The sequence below is a fragment of the Oncorhynchus mykiss genome, chromosome 28, assembly GCF_013265735.2.
Source record: "Oncorhynchus mykiss isolate Arlee chromosome 28, USDA_OmykA_1.1, whole genome shotgun sequence".
NCBI classification, from domain to species: domain Eukaryota; kingdom Metazoa; phylum Chordata; class Actinopteri; order Salmoniformes; family Salmonidae; genus Oncorhynchus; species Oncorhynchus mykiss.
The window spans coordinates 43,222,086-43,247,879 of NC_048592.1; the positions used below are offsets into that span (position 1 = coordinate 43,222,086).

The 25,794-nt window shown below is 43.6% G+C and overlaps 1 protein-coding gene across 5 annotated transcripts in view; it reads left to right on the forward strand.

The window, feature by feature from the left end:
* myom1a (myomesin 1a (skelemin)) overlaps positions 1-25,794 on the forward strand; it is a 103,724-nt gene that overhangs the window by 23,036 nt on the left and 54,894 nt on the right. For 3 of the 5 annotated variants that reach the window (XM_036966995.1, XM_036966992.1, XM_036966993.1), the window contains 9 exons: positions 2,759-2,900; positions 3,148-3,347; positions 8,880-8,936; positions 9,047-9,171; positions 18,026-18,209; positions 20,027-20,201; positions 20,419-20,540; positions 21,534-21,730; positions 22,815-22,941. In XM_036966995.1, the coding sequence (XP_036822890.1) occupies positions 2,759-2,900; positions 3,148-3,347; positions 8,880-8,936; positions 9,047-9,171; positions 18,026-18,209; positions 20,027-20,201; positions 20,419-20,540; positions 21,534-21,730; positions 22,815-22,941 (1,329 nt within the window). Of the gene's footprint in view, positions 1-2,758; positions 2,901-3,147; positions 3,348-8,879; positions 8,937-9,046; positions 9,172-18,025; positions 18,210-19,924; positions 19,949-20,026; positions 20,202-20,418; positions 20,541-21,533; positions 21,731-22,814; positions 22,942-25,794 lie in introns of all 5 variants that reach the window. The other 2 variants (XM_036966994.1, XM_036966996.1) reach the window with 2 other exon arrangements.

The following is a 25,794-nucleotide window of genomic DNA, read 5'->3' on the forward strand; positions in this document are numbered from 1 at the left end:
CCAGTGGATCAGTGTTAACTAGTGGGTCAGTGTTAACCAGTGGGTCAGTGTTAACTAGTGGATCAGTGTTAACCAGTGGGTCAGTGTTAACCAGTGGATCAGTGTTAACCAGTGGGTCAGTGTTAACCAGTGACTGTCCCAGCACTGTCTATACCTCTCTGTCTCAGTTTTATCTCCTGAATAGTTGCTTCTATATCCCTCTCCACCCAACACACAGAAACACACTGCAGAGAGAGGAAAGGAGAGTACAGTTGTGGCCAAAAGTTTTGAGAATGACACAAATATAAATGTTCACAAAGTCTCAGTTTGTATGATGGCAATTTGCATATACTCCAGAATGTTATGAAGAGTGATCAGATGAATTGCAATGAATTGCAAAGTCCCTCTTTGCCATGCAAATTAAATTAATCCCCCCAAAACATTTCCACTGCATTTCAGCCCTGCCACAAAAGAACCAGCTGACATCATGTCAATGATTCTCTCATTAACACAGGTGTGAGTGTTGACGAGGACAAGACTGGAGATCACTCTGTCATGCTGATTGAGTTTGAATAACAGACTGGAAGCTTCAAAAGGAGGGTAGTGCTTGGAATCATTGTTCTTCCTCTGTCAACCATGGGAACACGTGCCGACATCATTGCTTTGCACAAAAAGGGCTTCACAGGGAAGGATATTGCTGCCAGTAAGATTTGCACTTAAATTAACCAAGGAGAGCGGTACAATTGTTGTGAAGAAGGCCCATCTCCTAAAGTTGATTCAGCTGCGGGATTGGGGCACCACCAGTGCAGAGCTTGCTCAGGAATGGCATCAGGCAGGTGTGAGTGCATCTGCATGCACAGTGAGGAGAAGACTTTTGGAGGATGGCCTGGTGACAAGAAGGGCAGCAAAGAAGCCACTTCTCTCCAGGAAAAACATCAGGGACAGACTGATATTCTGCAAAAGGTACAGGGATTGGACTGCTGAGGCCTGGGGTAAAGTAATTTTCTCTGATGAATCCCCTTTCCAATTGTTTGGGGCATCCGGAAAAAAGCTTGTCCGGAGAAGACAAGGTGAGCGCTACCATCAGTCCTGTGTCATGCCAACAGTAAAGCATCCTGAGACCATTCATGTGTGGGGTTGCTTCTCAGCCAGTGGGCTCACTCACAATTTTGCCTTAGAACACAGCCATGAATAAAGAATGGTACCAACACATCCTCCGAGAGCAACTTCTCCCAACCATCCAGGAACAGTTTGGTGACAAACAATGCCTTTGCCAGCATGATGGAGCACCTTGCCATAAGGCACAAGTAATAACTAAGTGGCTCGGGGAACAAAACATCAATGTTTTGGGTCCATGGCCAGGAAACTCCCCAGACCTTAATCCCATTGAGAACTTGTGGTCAATCCTCAAGAGGTGGTGGACAAACAAAAACCCACAACTTCTGACAAACTCCAAGCATTGATTATGCAAGAATGGGCTGCCATCAGTCAGGATGTGGCCCAGAAATTAATTGACAGCATGCCAGGGTGGATTGCACAGGTATTGAAAAAGAAGGGTCAACACTGCAAATATTGACTCTTTGCATCAACTTCATGTAATTGTCAATAAAAGCCTTTGACACTTATGAAATGCTTGTAATTATACTTCAGTATTCCATAGTAACATCTGACAAAAATCTCTAAAGACACTGAAGCAGCAGACTTTGTGAAAATTAATATTTGTGTCATTCTCAATTTGTTTTGCCACGACTGTAGATGGGGTGGTAAAGCAGACCTTATTATATCCCCATTGAATGACTACAGGACAGATTTAAAGGGTTTGATAGATGTGTGACAGACAGACAGACCTAATGCTGAGTGGTCTGAGTGGTAGTGTAGTGGGGCGGCATTAGCCTAGTGGTTAGAGCTTTGGGCCAGTAACCGAAAGGTTGCTGGATCGAATCCCCAAGCTGACAAGGTAAAAATCTTTCGTTCTGCCCCTGAGCAAGGCAGTTAACCCACTGTTCCCCTGAGCAAGGCAGTTAACCCACTGTTCCCCTGAACAAGGCAGTTTAACCCACTGTTCCCCTGGACAAGGCAGTTAACCCACTGTTCCCCTGGACAAGGCAGTTAACCCACTGTTCCCCTGAGCAAGGCAGTTAACCCACTGTTCCCCTGAGCAAGGCAGTTAACCCACTGTTCCCCTGAGCAAGGCAGTTAACCCACTGTTCCCCTGAGCAAGGCAGTTAACCCAGTGTTCCCCTGAGCAAGGCAGTTAACCCACTGTTCCCCTGAGCAAGGCAGTTAACCCAGTGTTCCCCTGAGCAAGGCAGTTAACCCACTGTTCCCCTGAGCAAGGCAGTTAACCCAGTGTTCCCCTGAGCAAGGCAGTTAATCCACTGTTCCCCTGAGCAAGGCAGTTAACCCACTGTTCCCCTGAGCAACGCAGTTAACCCACTGTTCCCCTGAGCAAGGCAGTTAACCCAGTGTTCCCCTGAGCAAGGCAGTTAACCCACTGTTCCCCTGAGCAAGGCAGTTAACCCAGTGTTCCCCTGAGCAAGGCAGTTAACCCACTGTTCCCCTGAGCAAGGCAGTTAACCCAGTGTTCCCCTGAGCAAGGCAGTTAACCCACTGTTCCCCTGAGCAAGGCAGTTAACCCACTGTTCCCCGGGCGCCGGAGACGTGGATATCGATTATGGCAACCCACCGCACCTCTCTGATTCAGAAGGGTTGGGTTAAATGTTAGTGCGTGTTCTCACAAGTGTGTGTGTGCAAGTGTTTACCTCTGTGTGTGTCACAGATGAAGAGGTGGAGTTGGAAGGTGTTCCCGTTGCGCCCCTGGACGTACGTTGTCATGACGCCAACAAGGACTACGTTGTGGTGACATGGAAACAGCCGGCGGTGGAGGGAAGCAGCTCCATCTTGGGATACTTCATTGATAGGTAGGAACTTCTGTTCTTCTGTGGTTTCCTAGCTCTCTGTGAAGGTTAGCTCTCTCTTCTTCTGTGGTTCTCCACATCTCTAGACCTTCTGTACATGGACAGACTAGGTCCATGGTACTCTGTGGTTCTCCACATCTCTAGACGGATCTACCTGGACAGACTAGCTCCATGGTACTTCTCTCTCTCTCTCTCTCTGTGTGTGTGTGTGTGTGTGTGTGTGTGTGTGTTTGTGCGCACGCACGTGTAGGTGTGAGGTGGGCCACCACCACTGGGCTCAGTGTAACGACACCCCTGTGAAGTACGCCCGTTTCCCGGTAACGGGGCTGATTGAGGGGAGGAGCTATACCTTCCGGGTCAGAGCCATCAACCGGGCTGGGGTCAGCCGACCTTCTAGAGCCTCTGATCCCGTTACCGCCATAGACCCCCACGACAGGGCTCGCCATCGAGGTCAGCATCTGATTGGTTAGAAAAGGAGTGACCAAACCTCCTTCTGGAGAGCTACTGGTTGTTTAGGATTTGTTCCAGCCCAGGTGTGTTAGTGCAGGTGAATTAGTCTAGGTTTGTGTTATCCCAGGTGTAATCGTCCAGGTGTGTTAGTCTGATTTTGTTAGTCTAGGTTTGTTAATCTAGGTTTGTTAGTCCAGGTGTATTAGTCTACGTTTGTGTTATCCCAGGTGTAATCGTCCAGGTGTGTTAGTCTGATTTTGTTAGTCTAGGTTTGTTAATCTAGGTTTGTTAGTCCAGGTGTATTAGTCTACGTTTGTGTTATCCCAGGTGTAATCGTCCAGGTGTGTTAGTCCATGTGTGTTAGTCCAAGTGTATTAGTCTACATTTGTGTTATCCCAGGTGTAACAGTCCAGGTGCGTTAGTCCATGTTTGTAAGTCCAGGTGAATTAGTCTACGTTTGTGTTAGTCCAGGTGTATTAGTTTACATTTGTGTTATCCCAGGTGTATTAGTCCAGGTGTGTTAGTCCAGGTGTGTTAGTCCAGCTGTATTAGTATTTGTTTGTGTTATCCCAGGTGTAATAGTCCAAGTGTGTTAGTCCATGTTTGTTAGTCCAGGTGTATTAGTCTATGTTTGTGTTATCCCAGGTGTGTTAGTCCATCTGTGTTAGTCCAGGTGTGTTAGACCAGGTCTATTAGTCTAAGTTTGTGTTATCCCAGGTGTATTAGTCTAGGTGTATTAGACCAGGTGTGTTAGTCCAGGTGTGTTAGTCCAGGTGTATTAGTCTAGGTGTATTCGTCCAGGTGTATTAGTTCAGGTGTGTTAGTCCAGGTGTGTTAGTCCAGCTGTATTAGTCTTTGTTTGTGTTATCCCAGGTGTAATAGTCCAAGTGTGTTAGTCCATGTTTGTTAGTCCAGGTGTATTAGTCTTCGTTTGTGTTTTCCCAGGTGTAATAGTCCAAGTGTGTTAGTCCATGTTTGTTAGTCCAGGTGTATTAGTCTATGTTTGTGTTATCCCAGGTGTGTTAGTCCATCTGTGTTAGTCCAGGTGTGTTAGACCAGGTCTATTAGTCTAAGTTTGTTATCCCAGGTGTATTAGTCTATGTGTATTTGTCCAGGTGTATTAGTCTAGGTGTATTAGACCAGGTGTGTTAGTCCAGGTGTGTTAGTCCAGGTGTATTAGTCTAGGTGTATTCGTCCAGGTGTATTAGTTCAGGTGTGTTAGTCCAGGTGTGTTAGTCCAGGTGTATTAGTCTAGGTGTATTAGACCAGGTGTGTTAGTCCAGGTGTGTTAGTCCAGGTGTATTAGTCTAGGTGTATTCGTCCAGGTGTATTAGTTCAGGTGTGTTAGTCCAGGTGTGTTAGTCCAGGTGTATTAGTCTAGGTGTATTAGTCCAGGTGTGTTAGTCCAGGTGTGTTAGTCCAGGTGTGTTATTCCAGGTGTGTTAGTCCAGTTGTATTAGTCTAGGTGTATTAGTCCAGGTTGTGTTAGTCCAGGTGTATTAGTCCAGGTGTGTTAGTGCAGGTGTATTCGTCCAGGTGTATTAGTCCAGGTGTGTTAGTCCAGGTGTGTTAGTCTAGGTGTATTAGTCCAGGTGTATTAGTCCAGGTGTATTAGTCTAGGTTTATTAGTACATGTGTGTTAGTCCATGTGTTAGTCTAGGTGTGTTAGTCTACGTGTATTAGTCTAGGTTTGTTAGCCCCAGGTGTGTTAGTCCAGGTGTATTAGTCCAGGTGTGTTAGTCCATGTTTGTTAGTCCAGGTGTGTTAGTTCAGGTGTGTTAGTCCATGTGTTAGTCTAGGTGTGTTAGTCTAGGTGTATTAGTCTAGGCTTGTTAGCCCCAGGTGTGTTAGTCCATGTGTTAGTCTATGTGTGCTAGTCTAGGTGTATTAGTCTAGGTGTGTTGGTCCAGGTGTATTAGTCCAGGTGTGTAAGTCCAGGTGTATTAGTCTAGGTGTGTTAGTCCAAGTGTATTAGTCCAGGTGTGTTAGTCTAGGTGTGTTAGCCAAGGTGTGTTAGCCCCAGGTGTGTTAGACCCAGGTGTGATAGTCTAGGTGTGTTAGCCCCAGGTGTGTTAGCCCCAGATGTGTTAGTCTAGGTGTGTTAGCCCCATTTCTGTTAGCCCCAGGTGTGTTAGCCCCAGGTGTGTTAGTCTAGGTGTGTTAGCCCCAGGTGTGTTAGTCTAGGTGTGTTAGCCCCAGGTGTGTTAGCCACAACCTTCTGTTACCTTCTATTGTAACGTGATGTTGTTACCTTCTGTTGTAACGTGATGTTGTTACCTTCTGTTGTTACCTTCTGTTGTAATGTGATGTTGTAACGTGATGTTGTTACCTTCTGTTGTTACCTTCTGTTGTAATGTGATGTTGTAACGTGATGTTGTTACCTTCTGTTGTTACCTTCTGTTGTAATGTGATGTTGTAACCTTCTGTTGTTACCTTCTGTTGTTACCTTCTATTGTAATGTGATGTTGTTACCTTCTGCTGTTACCTTCTGTTGTTACCTTCTGTTGTAACGTGATGTTGTTACCTTCTGTTGTTATCTTCTGTTGTAATGTGATGTTGTTATCTTCTGTTGTTTATTTATTTATTATTTACCTTTATTTAACCAGGTAGGCAAGTTGAGAACAAGTTCTCATTTACAATTGCGACCTGGCCAAGATAAAGCAAAGCAGTTCGACAGATACAACAACACAGAGTTACACATGGAGTAAAACAAACATACAGTCAATAATAAAGTATAAACAAGTCTATATACAATGTGAGCAAATGAGGTGAGAAGGGAGGTAAAGGCAAAAAAGGCCTTGGTGGCAAGGTAAATACAATATAGCAAGTAAAACACTGGAATGGTAGTTTTGCAATGGAAGAAAGTGCAAAGTAGAAATAAAAATAATGGGGTGCAAAGGAGCAAAATAAATAAATAAATTAAATACAGTTGGGAAAGAGGTAGTTGATAGGGCTAAATTATAGGTGGGCTATGTACAGGTGCAGTAATCTGTGAGCTGCTCTGACAGTTGGTGCTTAAAGCTAGTGAGGGAGATAAGTGTTTCCAGTTTCAGAGATTTTTGTAGTTCGTTCCAGTCATTGGCAGCAGAGAACTGGAAAGAGAGGCGGCCAAAGAAAGAATTGGTTTTGGGGGTGACTAGAGAGATATACCTGCTGGAGCGTGTGCTACAGGTGGGAGATGCTATGGTGACCAGCGAGCTGAGATAAGGGGGGACTTTACCTAGCAGGGTCTTGTAGATGACATGGAGCCAGTGGGTTTGGCGACGAGTATGAAGCGAGGGCCAGCCAACGAGAGCGTACAGGTCGCAATGGTGGGTAGTATATGGGGCTTTGGTGACAAAACGGATTGCACTGTGATAGACTGCATCCAATTTGTTGAGTAGGGTATTGGAGGCTATTTCGTAAATGACATCGCCAAAGTCGAGGATTGGTAGGATGGTCAGTTTTACAAGGGTATGTTTGGCAGCATGAGTGAAGGAAGCCAATTCTAGATTTAACTTTGGATTGGAGATGTTTGATATGGGTCTGGAAGGAGAGTTTACAGTCTAACCAGACACCTAGGTATTTGTAGTTGTCCACGTATTCTAAGTCAGAGCCGTCCAGAGTAGTGATGTTGGACAGGCGGGTAGGTGCAGGTAGCGATCGGTTGAAGAGCATGGATTTAGTTTTACTTGTATTTAAGAGCAATTGGAGGCCACGGAAGGAGAGTTGTATGGCATTGAAGCTTGCCTGGAGGGTTGTTAACACAGTGTCCAAAGAAGGGCCGGAAGTATACAGAATGGTGTCGTCTGCGTAGAGGTGGATCAGAGACTCACCAGCAGCAAGAGCGACCTCATTGATGTATACAGAGAAGAGAGTCGGTCCAAGAATTGAACCCTGTGGCACCCCCATAGAGACTGCCAGAGGTCCGGACAACAGACCCTCCGATTTGACACACTGAACTCTATTGTAACGTTGTAACGTGATGTTGTTACCTTCTGTTATAATGTGATGTTGTGACCTTCTGTTGTTACCTTCAGTTGTTACCTTCTGTTGTAATGTGATGTTGTTACCTTCTGTTGTAACCTTCTGTTGTAACGTGATGTTGTTACCTTCTGTTGTAACGTGATGTTGTTACCTTCTGTTGTAACGTGATGTTCTTACCTTCTGTTGTAACGTGATGTTGTTACCTTCTGTTGTTACCTTCTGTTGTAATGTGATGTTGTTACCTTCTGTTGTTACCTTCTGTTGTAATGTGATGTTGTTACCTTCTGTTGTAACGTGATGTTGTTACCTTCTGTTGTAACATGATGTTGTTACCTTCTGTTGTAACGTGATGTTGTGACCTTCTGTTGTTACCTTCTGTTGTAACGTGATGTTGTTACCTTCTGTTGTTACCTTCTGTTGTAATGTGATGTTGTTACCTTCTGTTGTTACCTTCTGTTGTAATGTGATGTTGTTACCTTCTGTTGTAACGTGATGTTGTTACCTTCTGTTGTTACCTTCTGTTGTAATGTGATGTTGTTACCTTCTGTTGTTACCTTCTGTTGTAATGTGATGTTGTTACCTTCTGTTGTAACGTGATGTTGTTACCTTCTGTTGTTACCTTCTGTTGTAACATGATGTTGTTACCTTCTGTTGTAATGTGATGTTGTTACCTTCTGTTGTAACGTGATGTTGTTACCTTCTGTTGTAACGTGATGTTCTTAACTTCTGTTGTTACCTTCTGTTGTAATGTGATGTTGTTACCTTCTGTTGTAACGTGATGTTGTTACCTTCTGTTGTAACGTGATGTTGTTACCTTCTGTTGTAACGTGATGTTGTTACCTTCTGTTGTAACGTGATGTTGTTACCTTCTGTTGTTACCTTCTGTTGTAACGTGATGTTCTTACCTTCTGTTGTAACGTGATGTTGTTACCTTCTGTTGTTACCGTCTGTTGTAACCTGCTGTTGTAATGTGCTGTTGTTTTTTATTTATTTATTTCAGCTTTATTTAACCAGGTGGGCAAGTTGAGAACAAGTTCTCATTTACAATTGCGACCTGGCCAAGATAAAGCAAAGCAGTTCGACACAAACAACGACACAATTACACATGGAGTAAAACAAACATACAGTCAATAATACAGTATAAACAAGTCTATATATACGACGTGAGCAAATGAGGTGAGATAAGGGAGGTAAAGGCAAAAAAAAGGCCATGGTGGCAAAGTAAATACAAAATAGCAAGTAAAACACTGGAATGGTAGATTTGCAGTGGAAGAATGTGCAAAGTAGAAATAAAAATAATGGGAAACAAATAATAATTGTAACATGCTGTTGTAACCTTCTGTTGTAATGTGCTGTTGTAACCTTCTGTTGTAATGTGCTGTTGTAACCTTCTGTTGTAATGTGCTGTTGTAACCTTCTGTTGTAATGTGCTGTTGTAACCTTCTGTTGTAACCTGCTGTTGTTACCTGCTGTTGTAAAGTGCTGTTGTAATGTGCTCTTGTAACGTACTGTTGTAATGTGCTGTTCCAACGTGCTGTTGTAACCTGCTGTCTCTGTGTATCTTAGCTGGTCCCTCTGCTCCCTTCACCGGAATGATCAAGTTCACTGAGGAAGACGCTACAGGTTAGACATGTAGTTCTACACTTTATCTGTACTTTCAATACATTATCTTTAGATCTCTCCACCATGTTAATTACAATAATCCTGACCCTTGACCCTTGTTGACACCTCAGTGGGCGTGGTACCAGGTGAGCCCACCGACCTGGTGGTTACCGAGGCAACGAAGAACTACGTGGTTCTGGCCTGGTCTCCGCCCGCTCAAAGAGGTCATGAAGGGGTTGTGTACCTCGTAGAGAAGGTGAGAGGATGATTGATTGATTGATGGGTTTAATGATTGATCCATTTATTGGTTTATTGATTGATTGGTTGGTTGATGGGTTGATTGTTTCAACTTTTTATTGTCATGTGCACAAGTAGAGTGAAATGCCTTTCTTGTGAGCTTCAAACCCAACAATGCAGTAATCAATATCAGTAGTACTATAAAACATACATTTAAAAAGTCAAGTATAAGATATATACAGGGTAAGTTCCAATACCATTTTACAACGTGCAGGGATACTGGAGTGGTAGGGTTAGATATGAAAAGGGGTAAGGTAATTAGGCATTAGGATATACACTGGGTGTACAAAACATTAGGAACACCTGCTCTTTCCATGACAGACTGACCAGGTCAATCCAGGTGAAAGATATGATCCCCTATGTCACCTGTTAAATACAGTGCCTTGCGAAAGTATTCGGCCCCCTTGAACTTTGCGACCTTTTGCCACATTTCAGGCTTCAAACTTAAAGATATAACACCATATTTTTTTGTGAAGAATCAACAACAAGTGGGACACAATCATGAAGTGGAACGACATTTATTGGATATTTCAAACTTTTTTAACAAATCAAAAACTGAAAAATTGGGTGTGCAAAATTATTCCGCCCCTTTACTTTCAGTGCAGCAAACTCTCTCCAGAAGTTCAGTGAGGATCTCTGAATGATCCAATGTTGACCTAAATGACTAATGATGATAAATACAATCCACCTGTGTGTAATCAAGTCTCTGTATAAATGCACCTGCACTGTGATAGTCTCAGAGGTCCGTTAAAAGCGCAGAGAGCATCATGAAGAACAAGGAACACACCAGGCAGGTGTTTAAAGCCGGATTTGGATACAAAAGATTTCCCAAGCTTTAAACATCCCAAGGAGCACTGTGCAAGCGATAATATTGAAATGGAAGGAGTATCAGACCACTGCAAATCTACCAAGACCTGGCCGTCCCTCAAAACTTTCAGCTCATACAAGGAGAAGACTAATCAGAGATGCAGCCAAGAGGCCCATGATCTCTCTGGATGAACTGCAGAGATCTACAGCTGAGGTGGGAGACTCTGTCCATAGGACAACAATCAGTCGTATATTGCACAAATCTGGCCTTTATGGAAGAGTGGCAAGAAGAAAGCCATTTCTTAAAGATATCCATAAAAAGTGTCGTTTAAAGTTTGCCACAAGCCACCTGGGAGACACACCAAACATGTGGAAGAAGGTGCTCTGGTCAGATGAAACCAAAATTGAACTTTTTGGCAACAATGCAAAATGTTATGTTTGGCGTAAAAGCAACACAGCTGAACACACCATCCCCACTGTCAAACATGGTGGTGGCAGCATCATGGTTTGGGCCTGCTTTTCTTCAGCAGGGACAGGGAAGATGGTTAAAATTGATGGGAAGATGGATTGAGCCAAATACAGGACCATTCTGGAAGAAAACCTGATGGAGTCTGCAAAAGACCTGAGACTGGGATGGAGATTTGTCTTCCAACAAGACACTGATCCAAAACATAAAGCAAAATCTACAATGGTATGGTTCAAAAATAAACATATCCAGGTGTTAGAATGGCCAAGTCAAAGTCCAGACCTGAATCCAATCGAGAATCTGTGGAAAGAACTGAAAACTGCTGTTCACAAATGCTCTCCATCCAACCTCACTGAGCTCGAGCTGTTTTGCAAGGAGGAATGGGAAAAAATGTCATTCTCTCAATGTGCAAAACTGATAGAGACATACCTCAAGCGACTTACAGCTGTAATCGCAGCAAAAGGTGGCGCTACAAAGTATTAACTTAAGGGGGCTGAATAATTTTGCACGCCCAATTTTTCAGTTTTTGATTTGTTAAAAAAGTTTGAAATATCCAATAAATGTTGTTCCACTTCATGATTGTGTCCCACTTGTTGTTGATTCTTCACAAACAAAATACAGTTTTATATCTTTATGTTTGAAGCCTGAAATGTGGCAAAAGGTCGCAAAGTTCAAGGGGGCCGAATACTTTCGCAAGGCACTGTACCCAGATTATTTGCATTGCCCCCCCCCCCCTTTTTTTTACACTGCTGCTACTCTCTGTTGTTATCATCTTGTGGTGGTGAATTTCTTTACTATCAAATGAGGAGAGACAAACTTATTACACAAGTCAGAGTTATACATACTAAATCTTTATTAACTTATTAATAAGGGATCAGGTCAATTCAATGCACACACAGAGTGAATCGATTGAGTGCTCTATGATAATGATGGCTGGTCGATGAATCACCCTCAGATGATTCGTTGAGAGCCCCGAGACAAAAGTACAAAGGTCTTTTATAGCCACGATACACCCCTTTCAGTCTACATGATGAACAACAGATGTATGGAATAGGTCACAAGGTTAAGATTTGTATTAAATATACTTATAATTCACAGCAGAGAGTATCTGCTGTAAAAACATCTTTGTGTAGAGACCAAGGTCTGGCCCTGGGGTCATCTCTCCCTGGTACCATATAGAACAGAAACATTAACTCATGCTCTGGAAAGCGATCTCTTTAGGTTTTATCACCCAAAAGACATCGGAAATCTCCTGTCAGTGTTAGAGGCCCACTTTCAGTTCATACAGACACAATAGTTATAAGAATCCTCTATTCTGTTGCATAAAACAACCATTTGATGCAATAAAAGTATTATAACAATCTTGAAATGTTGCTCTCACATTCCCCCATTTTGAGAATCCTCTCAACTTAAAAGAAAATTACAAGATTTGCGAACATTCATTCACATGTAGAAAATGCATACATTCTTCATAAACCAAGAAGCATAAAAGCAATAACTCATTGCTTGTGTTCCTGCACATCTTAAAAACATCTTAATAATCAATCCATAATACATTTATTGCTTCACTCATATAGTTATTAACATAGTAAACTCAAATCAATCCTTCAGTTTTAGAAATCATTCAGTTTCCAAATCATAATCACAACCCAATTAATTATCCAACTAAAATGTAGAATGACAATGCTCAGTGATTCAAATTGGTCATATCACTCAAAGTAAAAACATTTTTTTTAACACACATCAACATTGACAGAATGTACATTTATATTAACATACAGTGTAATTATCGTATAATTCTTATCAACTTTCTTTTTATAATACAGATCAGTATCTTAATGCAATCTTATTCTAAATTACTATAATTTTATGTAGTGTGCAGACCTCTACAATCAACCTGATACCCCCAAATAAACAATTCTAACAAATACATTTTGGGCCCAACTCCCCAACCCCCCTTCAGGCACTGATTTTTCTGCGCACTTCTTCATTGTCTTCTTCAGATAGCTTTACAGTTCAAAGTGGAGGGCCCATGATAATGTCCCAATTTCAATGTTTCACCTGAGCCGCCATCACCTTTACCACCCATCATGTCTTGTCCATTCGACAACCAGTATACCAGCAACATAAGAGAAGGTTAGAACAGATCTCTCCCCATGCTCCCTCCACGTGGACTCCTCTCACACCCCTGAGAAAAGACACGAGAGAAAAGCAGTCGATAGCTCTGATTGGACGCTGCATACAGGCTGCTGGCTCAGGACTCAGGTCTCGATAGCTCTGATTGGACGCTGCATACAGGCTGCTGGCTAAGGACTCAGGTCTCGATAGCTCTGATTGGACGCTGCATACAGGCTGCTGGCTCAGGACTCAGGTCTCGATAGCTCTGATTGGACGCTGCATACAGGCTGCTGGCTCAGGACTCAGGTCTCGATAGCTCTGATTGGACGCTGCATACAGGCTGCTGGCTCAGGACTCAGGTCTCGATCGCTCTGATTGGACGCTGCATACAGGCTGCTGGCTAAGGACTCAGGTCTCGATAGCTCTGATTGGACGCTGCATACAGGCTGCTGGCTCAGGACTCAGGTCTCGATAGCTCTGATTGGACGCTGCATACAGGCTGCTGGCTCAGGACTCAGGTCTCGATCGCTCTGATTGGACGCTGCATACAGGCTGCTGGCTAAGGACTCAGGTCTCTGGTAGAAGTGGTGCAGACAGGGTCGTATTGAACGCCTTTGTCGCTCTTCTTCAGCCAGTTAGAGGGGGGTTTTGAGGTACACATACTGTTCGGTCCAATGATCTCTTCCATGCATTAAGACACCGACTGACGTTACCTTTCATCATAACCTCAAGAGAGGACAGATCAGAACAACAGTTTAGTTCAGTACGTTTTTTATTCAGGAAATCCAGACAAGCATATGATAAATTATTACTTTTACAAATAATTCTTAATACCAATATCTAAACATATTTCAAAGAGAATAACAACACATTCTATTGAAACAATTTTAAACTCCCCATCACACTGTCAACTTCATCGTAGGATCAGGAAGTTAGACCTCTAACTCATCGGGAGAAATCCCCACAGTCCAGCAGACCTAATCTGGTGAGATTTGACCCAAAAGAGAACAGAACAAACAACACAACAAAACACCCCTTCACATATCACTCAAGGCTTGTAAACTTCAATCCAAAACATCAGAGGACTGTTACCACCCCCATTTTGTGTAAAAAGACACAACTACTGGTCAAAAAATAAAACAAAACCATTTAAAATAACAAAATTGAATTAGAATCACTACCCTTAATAACTCCATAAAGAAAAATAATTGTAGGAAAATAGACAGGCAGCCTACCCTTAATCAAAGGCAACGCCCTCTCCTTCTTCATATTGGTCCAAATCAGAAATGTGGAGAAGAACTATAAACTTCATCATAATTATCAATATTATAAATTACCTTAAATTTGTCCAAATGGCTTTCCAATGAGGGTGATCAAACCACACTGGAAAGTCAGGACAGAGGTCATAGAAACCCTTCAAAGAAGTGTTTCTTACTATATGAGACAAATTAATGAAAAACAGTCAAACATTTCATACATGTCGTATCCCAGGTTTCCAGTAAATTTCTTTATCAAAATAATTCACGTGTTTAATTAAAACTCCATGTGTGTGTGGGCCCCTTTAAGATACCGTGGCACTAAGAAAAATGGAAAACTCACTAAACCCAAAGGAAATAGAACACACAAATCAAACACAGTATTTTAAAAACACCAACAGATAGTCATAACAGTATGTTGTGTGTGTTCAAATCTTAAGGTAAAAACAAACAAAAATGGCTAGGCCATGACAGTTTAACGCATTAATCTCACTCAACCCCCCCCCCCCCCCCCCCCCCCCCCCACAAAACACTTGTTAGCGTTCACTATACTACACCAATTCAGCAAACAAAAATTTTAAACTACAAAGAAAACCTGATAATAAGTCCACTGTATTCCCTCAAATCATTAATTGTTTGTTGTAATCTACCCCAACGTTTATGTGAGGTTAATTTATCATGTTCTACCCTTAGACACAGCAACATGTATCTCACCACCGAGTCTAACAATTCACTCCCATATTATATTATATGACTGGTCTCCCTTTTCCATAACTATGTAAAATGATCCTGGTATCATTACTAGACCGATGACCAACGACATATGTAGTAGCTGTTTCACCTTAGATAGTTCCTGTTACCCCTCGAAATGTAACACTTTTTTTCTGTTGCAAATGTAGTCAATTTCTCAGCGTAAGGAATCAGTGATATTTGATCCCAGGGCCTTTAATAACAAGTTGTTTGAGACGTGATCTCCTACGTCTCCCTTAACATACATAATGTAGTGGACTTCCATCAGTCCCGGAAGGAAGAATCCTACTCAAAACACATCACATAATGCAGTGTTTCATTAAGTGAAATCGACACCTAAAATAAACAATAAACAGTAATCTAGTAATCTAATCCTTTCAACCTGTTGCATTAATTTAGTAAAAATATGAACCTGTTGTTTAACAAATCTAGAACCTTTAAAAAGTTGGTCATCAGCGTAATAGTCAAAACTAACTGTTGCCCACTCTTAGCTATAATGTGGGCGTGCCCCAAAGGTCAACACTGTTCATCCTGTACATTAATGATCTGCCTTCTGTCTGTACTGGGTCTGAAGTTCAAATGTATGCAGATGATACAGTGATATGTGCATGCAAAGAGCAAACAACAAGCTACACAAGAACTCACTACTGTAATGGTAAAGGTTACAAAGTGGCTCAGTGACTCGTGTTTGCATCTCAATGTGAAAAAAACTGTCTGCATGTTCTTCACAAAGAGGGCAACAGATGCTACAGAGCCAGATGTCTATGTGTCAGGGGAGAATGTAAGGGTTTTCCTCCTCCTCTTCGTCTGAGGAGGAGAAGCGAGAGGGATCGGAGGACCAATGCGCAGCGTGGTAGGTATCCATGGTTGTTTATTTAAAAAACATCAACTGAACACTATGAATACAAAAACAATAAATGTGAACAAACCGAAACAGTACCGTGTGGCGAATAAACACAGACACGGAAACAATCACCCACAAAACAACATTGAAACCCAGGCTACCTAAGTGTGATTCTCAATCAGAGACAACTTACGACACCTGCCTCTGATTGAGAACCATACTAGGCCGAACACAGAAAACCAACCTAGAAACACAGAACATAGAATGCCCACCCAACTCACGTCCTGACCAACTAAAACAAACAAATAACACAAGAACTAGGGTCAGAACGTGACTGTCACGATCGTCGTAAGGAGCGGACCAAAATGCAGCGTGGTATGTGTTCATGATGATTTTTTAATTAAAGAAAGCACTTGGAATTATGCAACTTGGAATTATGAAAAAACGAGCTCCGACTGGGAAGAATCGGTCCCTCGACTTGGAATTTTGTAAAAAAAATGAGCTCCAACTGGGAAGAATCGGTCACCCAACTTGGAATTATGAAAAAACGAGCTCCGACTGGGAAGAATTGGTCACCCAACTTGGAATTTTGAAAAGAAAACGAGCTCCAACTGGGAAGAATCGGTCACCCAAATTGGAATTCCAACTTGGGCCTATTTCTAGATCTCTGACTTGAAGATCCCTTATCTCATGATCGGACCTTGTATTTTTGAAACTGGATTCAGTGCTCTCGTCTGCATTAAACCCAAATATCGATACAGGTTCGATGTGACGGCAGAGATGAGGTGCACATTGACAACCATGCACCTGACTTTGAAAAGCTCTGACGCAACATGCACACCCATCTCATTGGTGATGGTCAGATAAGAGATTTGCAATTGACTGTCATAGCCCCACATTAAAAGTATGTGATGGTGAGTTGAGAAGACAATCAGAAATACTGTTAGAATGTTTTTCAATTGACTGCCATAGCCCCAAATAAAAAAGTAAACATTGACTGTTAAAAACCTCTCTGGGATATGCGGGACGCTTGCGTCCCACTTGGCCAATGGCCAGGGAAATGTAGAGCGCCAAATTCAAATAAAATAGTAAAACATTTAACTTTCATTAAATCACACATGTAAGATACCAAATTAAAGCTACACTCGTTGTGAATCCAGCCAACATGTCAGATTTCAAAAAGGCTTTTCGGCGAAAGCTTAAGATGCTATTATCTGATGATAGCACAACAGTAAATAAAGAGAGAAAGCATATTTCAACCCTGCAGGCGCTAAACAAAACACAGAAATAAAATATAAATCATGCCTTACCTTAGATGAGCTTCTTTTGCTGGCACTCCAATATGTCCCATAAACATCACAAATGGTCCTTTTGTTCGATTAATTCCGTCGATATCTATCCAAAATGTCCATTTATTTGGCGCGTTTGATCCAGAAAAACACAGCTTCAAATTTGGGCAACGTCACTACAAAATATCTCAAAAGTTACCTGTAAACTTTGCTAAAACATTTCAAACTACTTTTGTAATACAACTTTAGGTATTTTTAAACTTTAATAATCGATCAAAATGAAGACGGGTCTATCTGTTTTCAATACAGGACGATAACAAACTAACGCTACTTTTCTGGTCTTGCGCAACTCTCAAACAGTACACATAACGTGACAGTCATTCAAGATGGCCGTACTTCTTCATTACACAAAGGAATAACCTCAACCAATTTCCAAGACTGGTGATATCCAGTGGAAGCGGTAGGAACTGGAAACAAGTCCCTTAGAATTTTGGTTTCCCAATGAAAGCTCATTTAATAGACAGTGACTGAATGGTTTGTCCTCAAGGTTTTGCCTGCTACATAAGTTCTGTTATACTCACAGACATGATTCAAACGGTTTTAGAAACTTCAGAGTGTTTTCTATCCATATCTACTAATAATATGCATATCTTATATTCTGAGGATGAATACCAGGAGTTGAAATTGGGCACGTTATTTATTCAAAAGTGAAAATGCTGCACCCTATCCCGAAGAGGTTTTTAAGGACATAATTTATTTTCACATGGTTGGGGTTGTGAGAATTTACAGATATCAAAATGGGGTTGTGGGTCAAAACAGTTTGGGAACCCTTGGTGTCGAGTCAGTATGAATGTGTGTGCACATTATGTGTGTGTGAGCAAATTAAGTGTGTGTGTGTTTGTGTGACTGAGTCGTGCCGTTAGCAAACCTGATGGTATTCTTGGAGTCGTGCATGGGTGAACAGGGAGTATAGGAGTGGATTAAGCACACACCCCTGAGGGGCCCCAGTGTTGATGGTCAGCATGGTGGATATGTTGTTGCCTACCCTCACCACCTGGGGTACCCGTCAGGAAGTCCAGGAGTGTTAAGTCCTAGATTCTGGGATGATGGAGATGATGTGTGCCATAACAAGCCTTTCAAAGCATTTCATGATTACAGATGTGAGTGCTGCAGGGCGTTAGCCTTAGAGTTGTTGGGGAAAGGAAGGATGATGGTCAGGTTGGTTTACTGATTGATGACCCTGTATTCCGGTGTTGACCAGTCCTGGGTGTTTATTTTGCCAGTGTGTTGCTGGTAGTGAGTGCTGGCAGAGGGCCAACACAGGGATGCCTGTCAAGTCTCCTCGCTTCGCGCTGTTTGATCTGGCAGAGGGGAAGAGCTACAGTTTCAGAGTCCGCTGCTGTAACTCTGCTGGGATGTCTGAGGCCTCCTCTGCTACTGGAGATATCACTGTAGGAGACATGCTGGGTGAGTAGAGAGATAAAGACATATTGAGATATACAGTGCCTTGCGAAAGTATTCGGCCCCCTTGAACTTTGCGACCTTTTGCCACATTTCAGGCTTCAAACATAAAGATAGAAAACTGTATTTTTTTGTGAAGAATCAACAACAAGTGGGACACAATCATGAAGTGGAACGACATTTATTGGATATTTCAAACTTTTTTAACAAATCAAAAACTGAAAAATTGGGCGTGCAAAATTATTCAGCCCTTTTACTTTCAGTGCAGCAAACTCTCTCCAGAAGTTCAGTGAGGATCTCTGAATGATCCAATGTTGACCTAAATGACTAATGATAATAAATACAATCCACCTGTGTGTAATCAAGTCTCCGTATAAATGCACCTGCACTGTGATAGTCTCAGAGGTCCGTCAAAAGCGCAGAGAGCATCATGAAGAACAAGGAACACACCAGGCAGGTCCGAGATACTGTTGTGAAGAAGTTTAAAGCCGGATTTGGATACAAAAATATTTCCCAAGCTTTAAACATCCCAAGGAGCACTGTGCAAGCGATAATATTGAAATGGAAGGAGTATCAGACCACTGCAAATCTACCAAGACCTGGCCGTCCATCTAAACTTTCAGATCATACAAGGAGAAGACTGATCAGAGATGCAGCCAAGAGGCCCATGATCACTCTGGATGAACTGCAGAGATCTACAGCTGAGGTGGGAGACTCTGTCCATAGGACAACAATCAGTCGTATATTGCACAAATCTGGCCTTTATGGAAGAGTGGCAAGAAGAAAGCCATTTCTTAAAGATATCCATAAAAAGTGTCGTTTAAAGTTTGCCACAAGCCACCTGGGAGACACACCAAACATGTGGAAGAAGGTGCTCTGGTCAGATGAAACCAAAATTGAACTTTTTGGCAACAATGCAAAACGTTATGTTTGGCGTAAAAGCAACACAGCTGAACACACCATCCCCACTGTCAAACATGGTGGTGGCAGCATCATGGTTTGGGCCTGCTTTTCTTCAGCAGGGACAGGGAAGATGGTTAAAATTGATGGGAAGATGGATGGAGCCAAATACAGGACCATTCTGGAAGAAAACCTGATGGAGTCTGCAAAAGACCTGAGACTGGGACGGAGATTTGTCTTCCAACAAGACAATGATCCAAAACATAAAGCAAAATCTACAATGGAATGGTTCAAAAATAAACATATCCAGGTGTTAGAATGGCCAAGTCAAAGTCCAGACCTGAATCCAATCGAGAATCTGTGGAAAGAACTGAAAACTGCTGTTCACAAATGCTCTCCATCCAACCTCACTGAGCTCGAGCTGTTTTGCAAGGAGGAATGGGAAAAAATGTCATTCTCTCAATGTGCAAAACTGATAGAGACATACCTCAAGCGACTTACAGCTGTAATCGCAGCAAAAGGTGGCGCTACAAAGTATTAACTTAAGGGGGCTGAATAATTTTGCACGCCCAATTTTTCAGTTTTTGATTTGTTAAAAAAGTTTGAAATATCCAATAAATGTCGTTCCACTTCATGATTGTGTCCCACTTGTTGTTGATTCTTCACAAAAAAATACAGTTTTATATCTTTATGTTTGAAGCCTGAAATGTGGCAAAAGGTCGCAAAGTTCAAGGGGGCCAAATACTTTCGCAAGGCACTGTATACTGTAGATATATACAGCAACTCTGCTGGGATGTCTGAGCTCTCCTCTGCTACTGGAGATATCACTGTAGGAGACATGCTGGGTGAGTAGAGAGATAAAGACATATTGCTACATATACTGGACTACTGTACTCTGCTCCCCCCATCTCCCTCGCTCTCAGACCTGCCTGCGGCCCCCGGCCCAGCCGTAGCCACTAGGAACACAGATACATCAGTCGTTGTTTCCTGGGGGGCGTCTAAGGATGTAAAACACCTGGTGGGATATTACATCAACTATACTGTGGCGGGCAGTGATGTCTGGACACCTGCAAACAACAAGCCTGTTAAAGGAACTAGGTACATTACATTATAGCAATTCAATCAATCACCCAATCAACCATTTATTCATTTTTTCATTAATTAAATCTTCCTTTCATCCAATATTTCATTCATTAATTCATCCATCTATTAATTCATTAATTTTTTAAATTCAAAAATCAATCAATAAATCAGTCATTCATTCATTCATTCAATAATCCAAATCAATAACCCTACGTAATTCCTGTCCCAACAGGTTTGTGTGCCACGGTCTGAACACAGGAGACTCGTGTGTGTTCCGTGTGAAGGCGGTGAACGCAGCAGGGTACAGTCACAGCTCTTTGGAGTCAGAGGCCGTGGTCGTCAAGGCTGGCATCGGTAAGACTTTACAGAACTGGGTTTACTGTATAGATTGCAATATAACAAAGAAGGAATATGAGGTGAAGATCTTGGGAGGTTTCAGTTGTTGCTTTTAACAGTACGCTACTATGCATTTCTCACTGTATTCCTCAGCTCTGTTAGTCCAGATCTTTAGCATGTATTTCTCACTGTATATAAGACAACTCCTCAGCTCTATGTTTGTCCAGAACTGTAGGATGTATTTCTCAGTGTATATAAGACAATTCCTCAAAAGCCAAAGCCATCCTCCCTGTCCCATCCTCCCTGTCCCATCCTCCCCTCCCTGTCCCATCCTCCCCTCCCTGTCCCATCCGCCCTGTCCCATCCTCCCCTCCCTGTCCAATTCCCTGTCCCATCCTACCTGTCCCATCCTCCCCTCCCTGTCCCATCCTCCCCTCCCTGTCCCATCCGCCCTGTCCCATCCTCCCCTTCCCTGTCCCATCCTCCCTGTCTCATCCTCCCATCCCTGTCCCGTCCTCCTTGTCCCATCCTCCACTCCCTGGCCCATCCTCCCTGTCCCATCCCCCCTGTCCCATTCTCCCCTCCCTGTCCCATCCTCCCTGTCCCATCCTCCCCTCCCTGTCCCATCTGCCCTGTCCCATCCTCCCCTCCCTGGCCCATCCTCCCTGTCCCATTCCCCCTGTCCCATCCTCCCCTCCCTGTCCCATCCCCCCTGTCCCATCCTCCCCTCCCTGTCCCATCTGCCCTGTCCCATCCTCCCCTCACTGTCCCATCTCCCTGTCCCATCCTCTCTCCCTTGTCCCACCCCCCCCCTCCCTGTCCCATCCGCCCTGTCCCATCCTCCCCTCCCTGTCCCATCCTCCCTGTCCCATCCTCCCCTCCCTGTCCCATCCTCCCTGTCCCACCCTCCCTGTCCCATCCTCCCTGTCCCATCCTCCCCTCCCTGTCCCACCCTCACTGTCCCATCCTCCCTGTCCCATCCTCCCTGTTAACCTGAGGTACCCCCCCCAGCCATCCCTGGTGTCCCCAGTGGAGTCCACCTGATGGAGGCAGCTCGTGACTACATGGTGTTAGCCTGGAGGGAGCCGGCGGTGACCGGGGGAGCTGACATCAGAGGATACTTTGTGGACTACAGGACAGTAAAGGGTGGAGTTGAAGGACAGTGGCATGAACTCAACCCCAAGGCTGTCACCTGTACTTCCTATAAGGTAAGGCATTTTAAGACAAATGGCAAATGGCATAGAATTAACAAATGTTTTTGTTCTAAATTGATGGATTGATACGTTGCACTATTACAGCGACGGGGTAGTAGTGTGTTATTAAAGCTGTAGGGTGTGTTGATAAAGCCTCTAACCTTCCTGAGTGTGCTCTGTGTGTCCTTCCTGGGTGTGCAATGTGTGTCCTTCCTGGGTGTGCAATGTGTGTCCTTCCTGGGTGTGCTCTGTGTGTCCTTCCTGGGTGTGCTCTGTGTGTCCTTCCTGGGTGTGCTCTGTGTGTCTTTCCTGGGTGTGCTCTGTGTGTCTTTCCTGGGTGTGCTCTGTGTGTCCTTCCTGGGTGTGCAATGTGTGTCCTTCCTGGGTGTGCTCTGTGTGTCCTTCCTGGGTGTGCTCTGTGTGTCCTTCCTGGGTGTGCAATGTGTGTCCTTCCTGGATGTGCTCTGTGTGTCCTTCCTGGGTGTGCTCTGTGTGTCCTTCCTGGGTGTGCTATGTGTGTCCTTCCTGGGTGTGTCCTTCCTATGTATGTCCTTCCTGGGTGTGCTATGTGTGTCCTTCCTGGGTGTGTCCTTCCTATGTGTGTCCTTCCTGGGTGTGCTCTGTGTGTCCTTCCTGGGAGTGCAATGTGTGTCCTTCCTGGGTGTGACCTTCCTATGTGTGTCCTTCCTGGGTGTGCTATGTGTGTCCTTCCTGGGTCTGCTATGTGTGTCCTTCCTGGGTGTGTCCTTCCTGGGTGTGCTCTGTGTGTCCTTCCTGGGAGTGCAATGTGTGTCCTTCCTGGGTGTGTCCTTTCTGGGTGTGCTATGTGTGTCCTTCCTGGGTGTGCTATGTGTGTTCTTCCTGGGTGTGTCCTTCCTGGGTGTGCTATACTTGTCCTTCCTGGGTGTGTCCTTCCTGGGTGTGCTATGTGTGTCCTTGCTGGGTGTGCTATGTGTGTCCTTCCTGGTGTGTCCTTTCTGGGCGTGTCCTTCCTGGGTGTGTCCTTCCTGGGTGTGCTATGTGTGTCCTTCCTGGGTGTGTCCTTCCTGGGTGTGTCCTTCCTGGGTGTGTTCTTCCTGGGTGTGCTATGTGTGTCCAGGCAGAGAACCTGAAGGAGAACTTGTTCTACCAGTTCCAAGTGCGAGCCATCAACATGGCCGGGGTCAGCGAGGCCTCTCTGCCCAGCGCAGCTCTGGAGTGTAAAGAATGGACCATTGCTAAGCCAGGTACCCTTACCCTATACCCTAACCTTACCCTTACCCTATACCCTAACCTTACCCTTTACCCTAAACCTATACCCTAACCTTACCCTATACACTAACCCTATACCCTAACCTTACCCTATACCCTAACCTTACCCTATACACTAACCTTACCCTATACCCTAACCTTACCCTATACCCTAACCTTACCCTATACACTAACCTTACCCTAACCTTACCCTATACCCTAACCTTACCCTATACACTAACCTTACCCTATACCCTAACCTTACCCTAACCTTACCCTATACCCTAACCTTACCCTATACACTAACCTTACCCTAACCTTACCCTATACCCTAACCTTACCCTATACCCTAACCTTACCCTATACACTAACCTTGCCCTATACCCTAACCTTACCCTAACCTTACCCTATACCATAACCTTACCCTATACCCTAACTTTACCCTAACCTTACACTTTACACTAACATTACCCTATACCCTAACCTTACCCTATACACTAACCTTAACCTATACCCTAACCTTACACTACATCCTATACCCTTTAACCTAAACCCTAACCTTACCCTATACCCTAACCTTACCCTATACCCTAACCTTACCCTATACACTAACCTTACCCTAACCTTACCCTATACACTAACCTTACCCTATACCCTACCTTACGCTATACACTAACCTTACCCTATACCCTAACCTTACCCTAACCTTACCCTATACCCTAATCTTACCCTATACCCTAACCTTACCCTAACCTTACCCTATACCCTAACCTTACCCTTCACACTAACTTTACCCTATACCCTAACCTTACCCTATACCCTAGCATTACCCTATACCCTAACCTTACCCTATACACTAACCTTACCCTATACCCTAACCTTTCCCTAACCTTAACCTATACCCTAACCTTACACTACCCTATATCCTATACCTTAACCTTACACTACCCTATATCCTATACCCTAACCTTACACTACCCTATATCCCATACCCTAACCTTACCCTGACCTTACCCTATACCCTAACCTTACCCTTACCCAATACCCTAACCTAACCTTACCCTAACCTTACCCTATACCCTAACCTTACCCTATACACTAACCTTACCCTATACCCCAACCTTACCCTAACCTTAAACTGTACCCTAACCTTACACTACCCTATATCCTATACCTTAACCTTACACTACCCTATATCCTCTACCCTAACCTTACCCTAACCTTACCCTATACCCTAACCTTACCCTATACCCTATACCCTAACCTTACCCTATACCCTAACCTTACCCTAACCTTACCCTATACCCTAACCTTACCCTATACCCTAGCCTTACCCTATACCCTAGCCTTACCCTATATCCTGTACCCTAACCTTACCCTATACCCTAACCTTACCCTATACCCTAACCTTACACTACCCTATATCCTATACCCTAACCTTACCCTATACCCTAACCTTACCCTAACCTTACCCTATACCCTAACCTTACCTTATACCCTAATCTTACCCTATACCCTAACCTTATCCTATACCCTAACCTTAGCCTATACCCTAACCTTACCCTATATCCTAACCTTAACCTATACCCTAATCTTACCCTATACCCTAACCTTACCCTATACCCTAACCTTACCCTATACCCTAACCTTACCCTATACCCTAACCTTACACTACCCTATATCCTATACCCTAACCTTACCCTATACCATAACCTTACCCTATACCCTAACCTTACCCTATACCCTAACCTTACCCTAACCTTACCCTATACCCTAACCTTAACCTGTACCCTAACCTTACCCTATACCCTAACCTTACCCTATACCCTAACCTTACCCTAACCTTACCCTAACCTTAACCTGTACCCTAACCTTACCCTATACCCTAACCTTAACCTATACCCTAACCTTACCCTAACCTTATCCTATACCCTAACCTTACCCTATACCCTAACCTTACCCTAACCTTACCCTATACTCTAACCTTAACCTGTACCCTAACCTTACCCTATACCCTAACCTTAACCTATACCCTAACCTTACCCTAACCTTACCCTATACCCTAACCTTACACTACCCTATATCCTATACCCTAACCTTACCCTATACCCTAACCTTACCCTAACCTTACCCTATACCCTAACCTTAACCTGTACCCTAACCTTACCCTAACCTTAACCTATACCCTAACCTTACCCTAACCTTACCCTATACCCTAACCTTACACTACCCTATATCCTATACCCTAACCTTACCCTATACCCTAACCTTACCCTAACCTTACCCTATACCCTAACCTTAACCTGTACCCTAACCTTACCCTATACCCTAACCTTAACCTATACCCTAACCTTACCCTAACCTTACCCTATACCCTAACCTTACCCTATACCCTAACCTTACCCTATACCCTAACCTTACCCTATACCCTAACCTTAACCTGTACCCTAACCTTACCCTATACCCTAACCTTAACCTATACTCTAACCTTACCCTAACCTTACCCTATACCCTAACCTTAACCTATACCCTAACCTTACCCTAACCTTACCCTATACCCTAACCTTACCCTATACCCTAACCTTACCCTATACCCTAACCTTACACTACCCTATACCCTATACCCTAACCTTACCCTAACCTTAACCTATACCCTAACCTTACCCTAACCTTACCCTATACCCTAACCTTACCCTATACCCTAACCTTACACTACCCTATACCCTAACCTTAACCTATACCCTAACCTTACCCTAACCTTACCCTATACCCTAACCTTACACTACCCTATACCCTATACCCTAACCTTAACCTATACCCTAACCTTACCCTAACCTTACCCTATACCC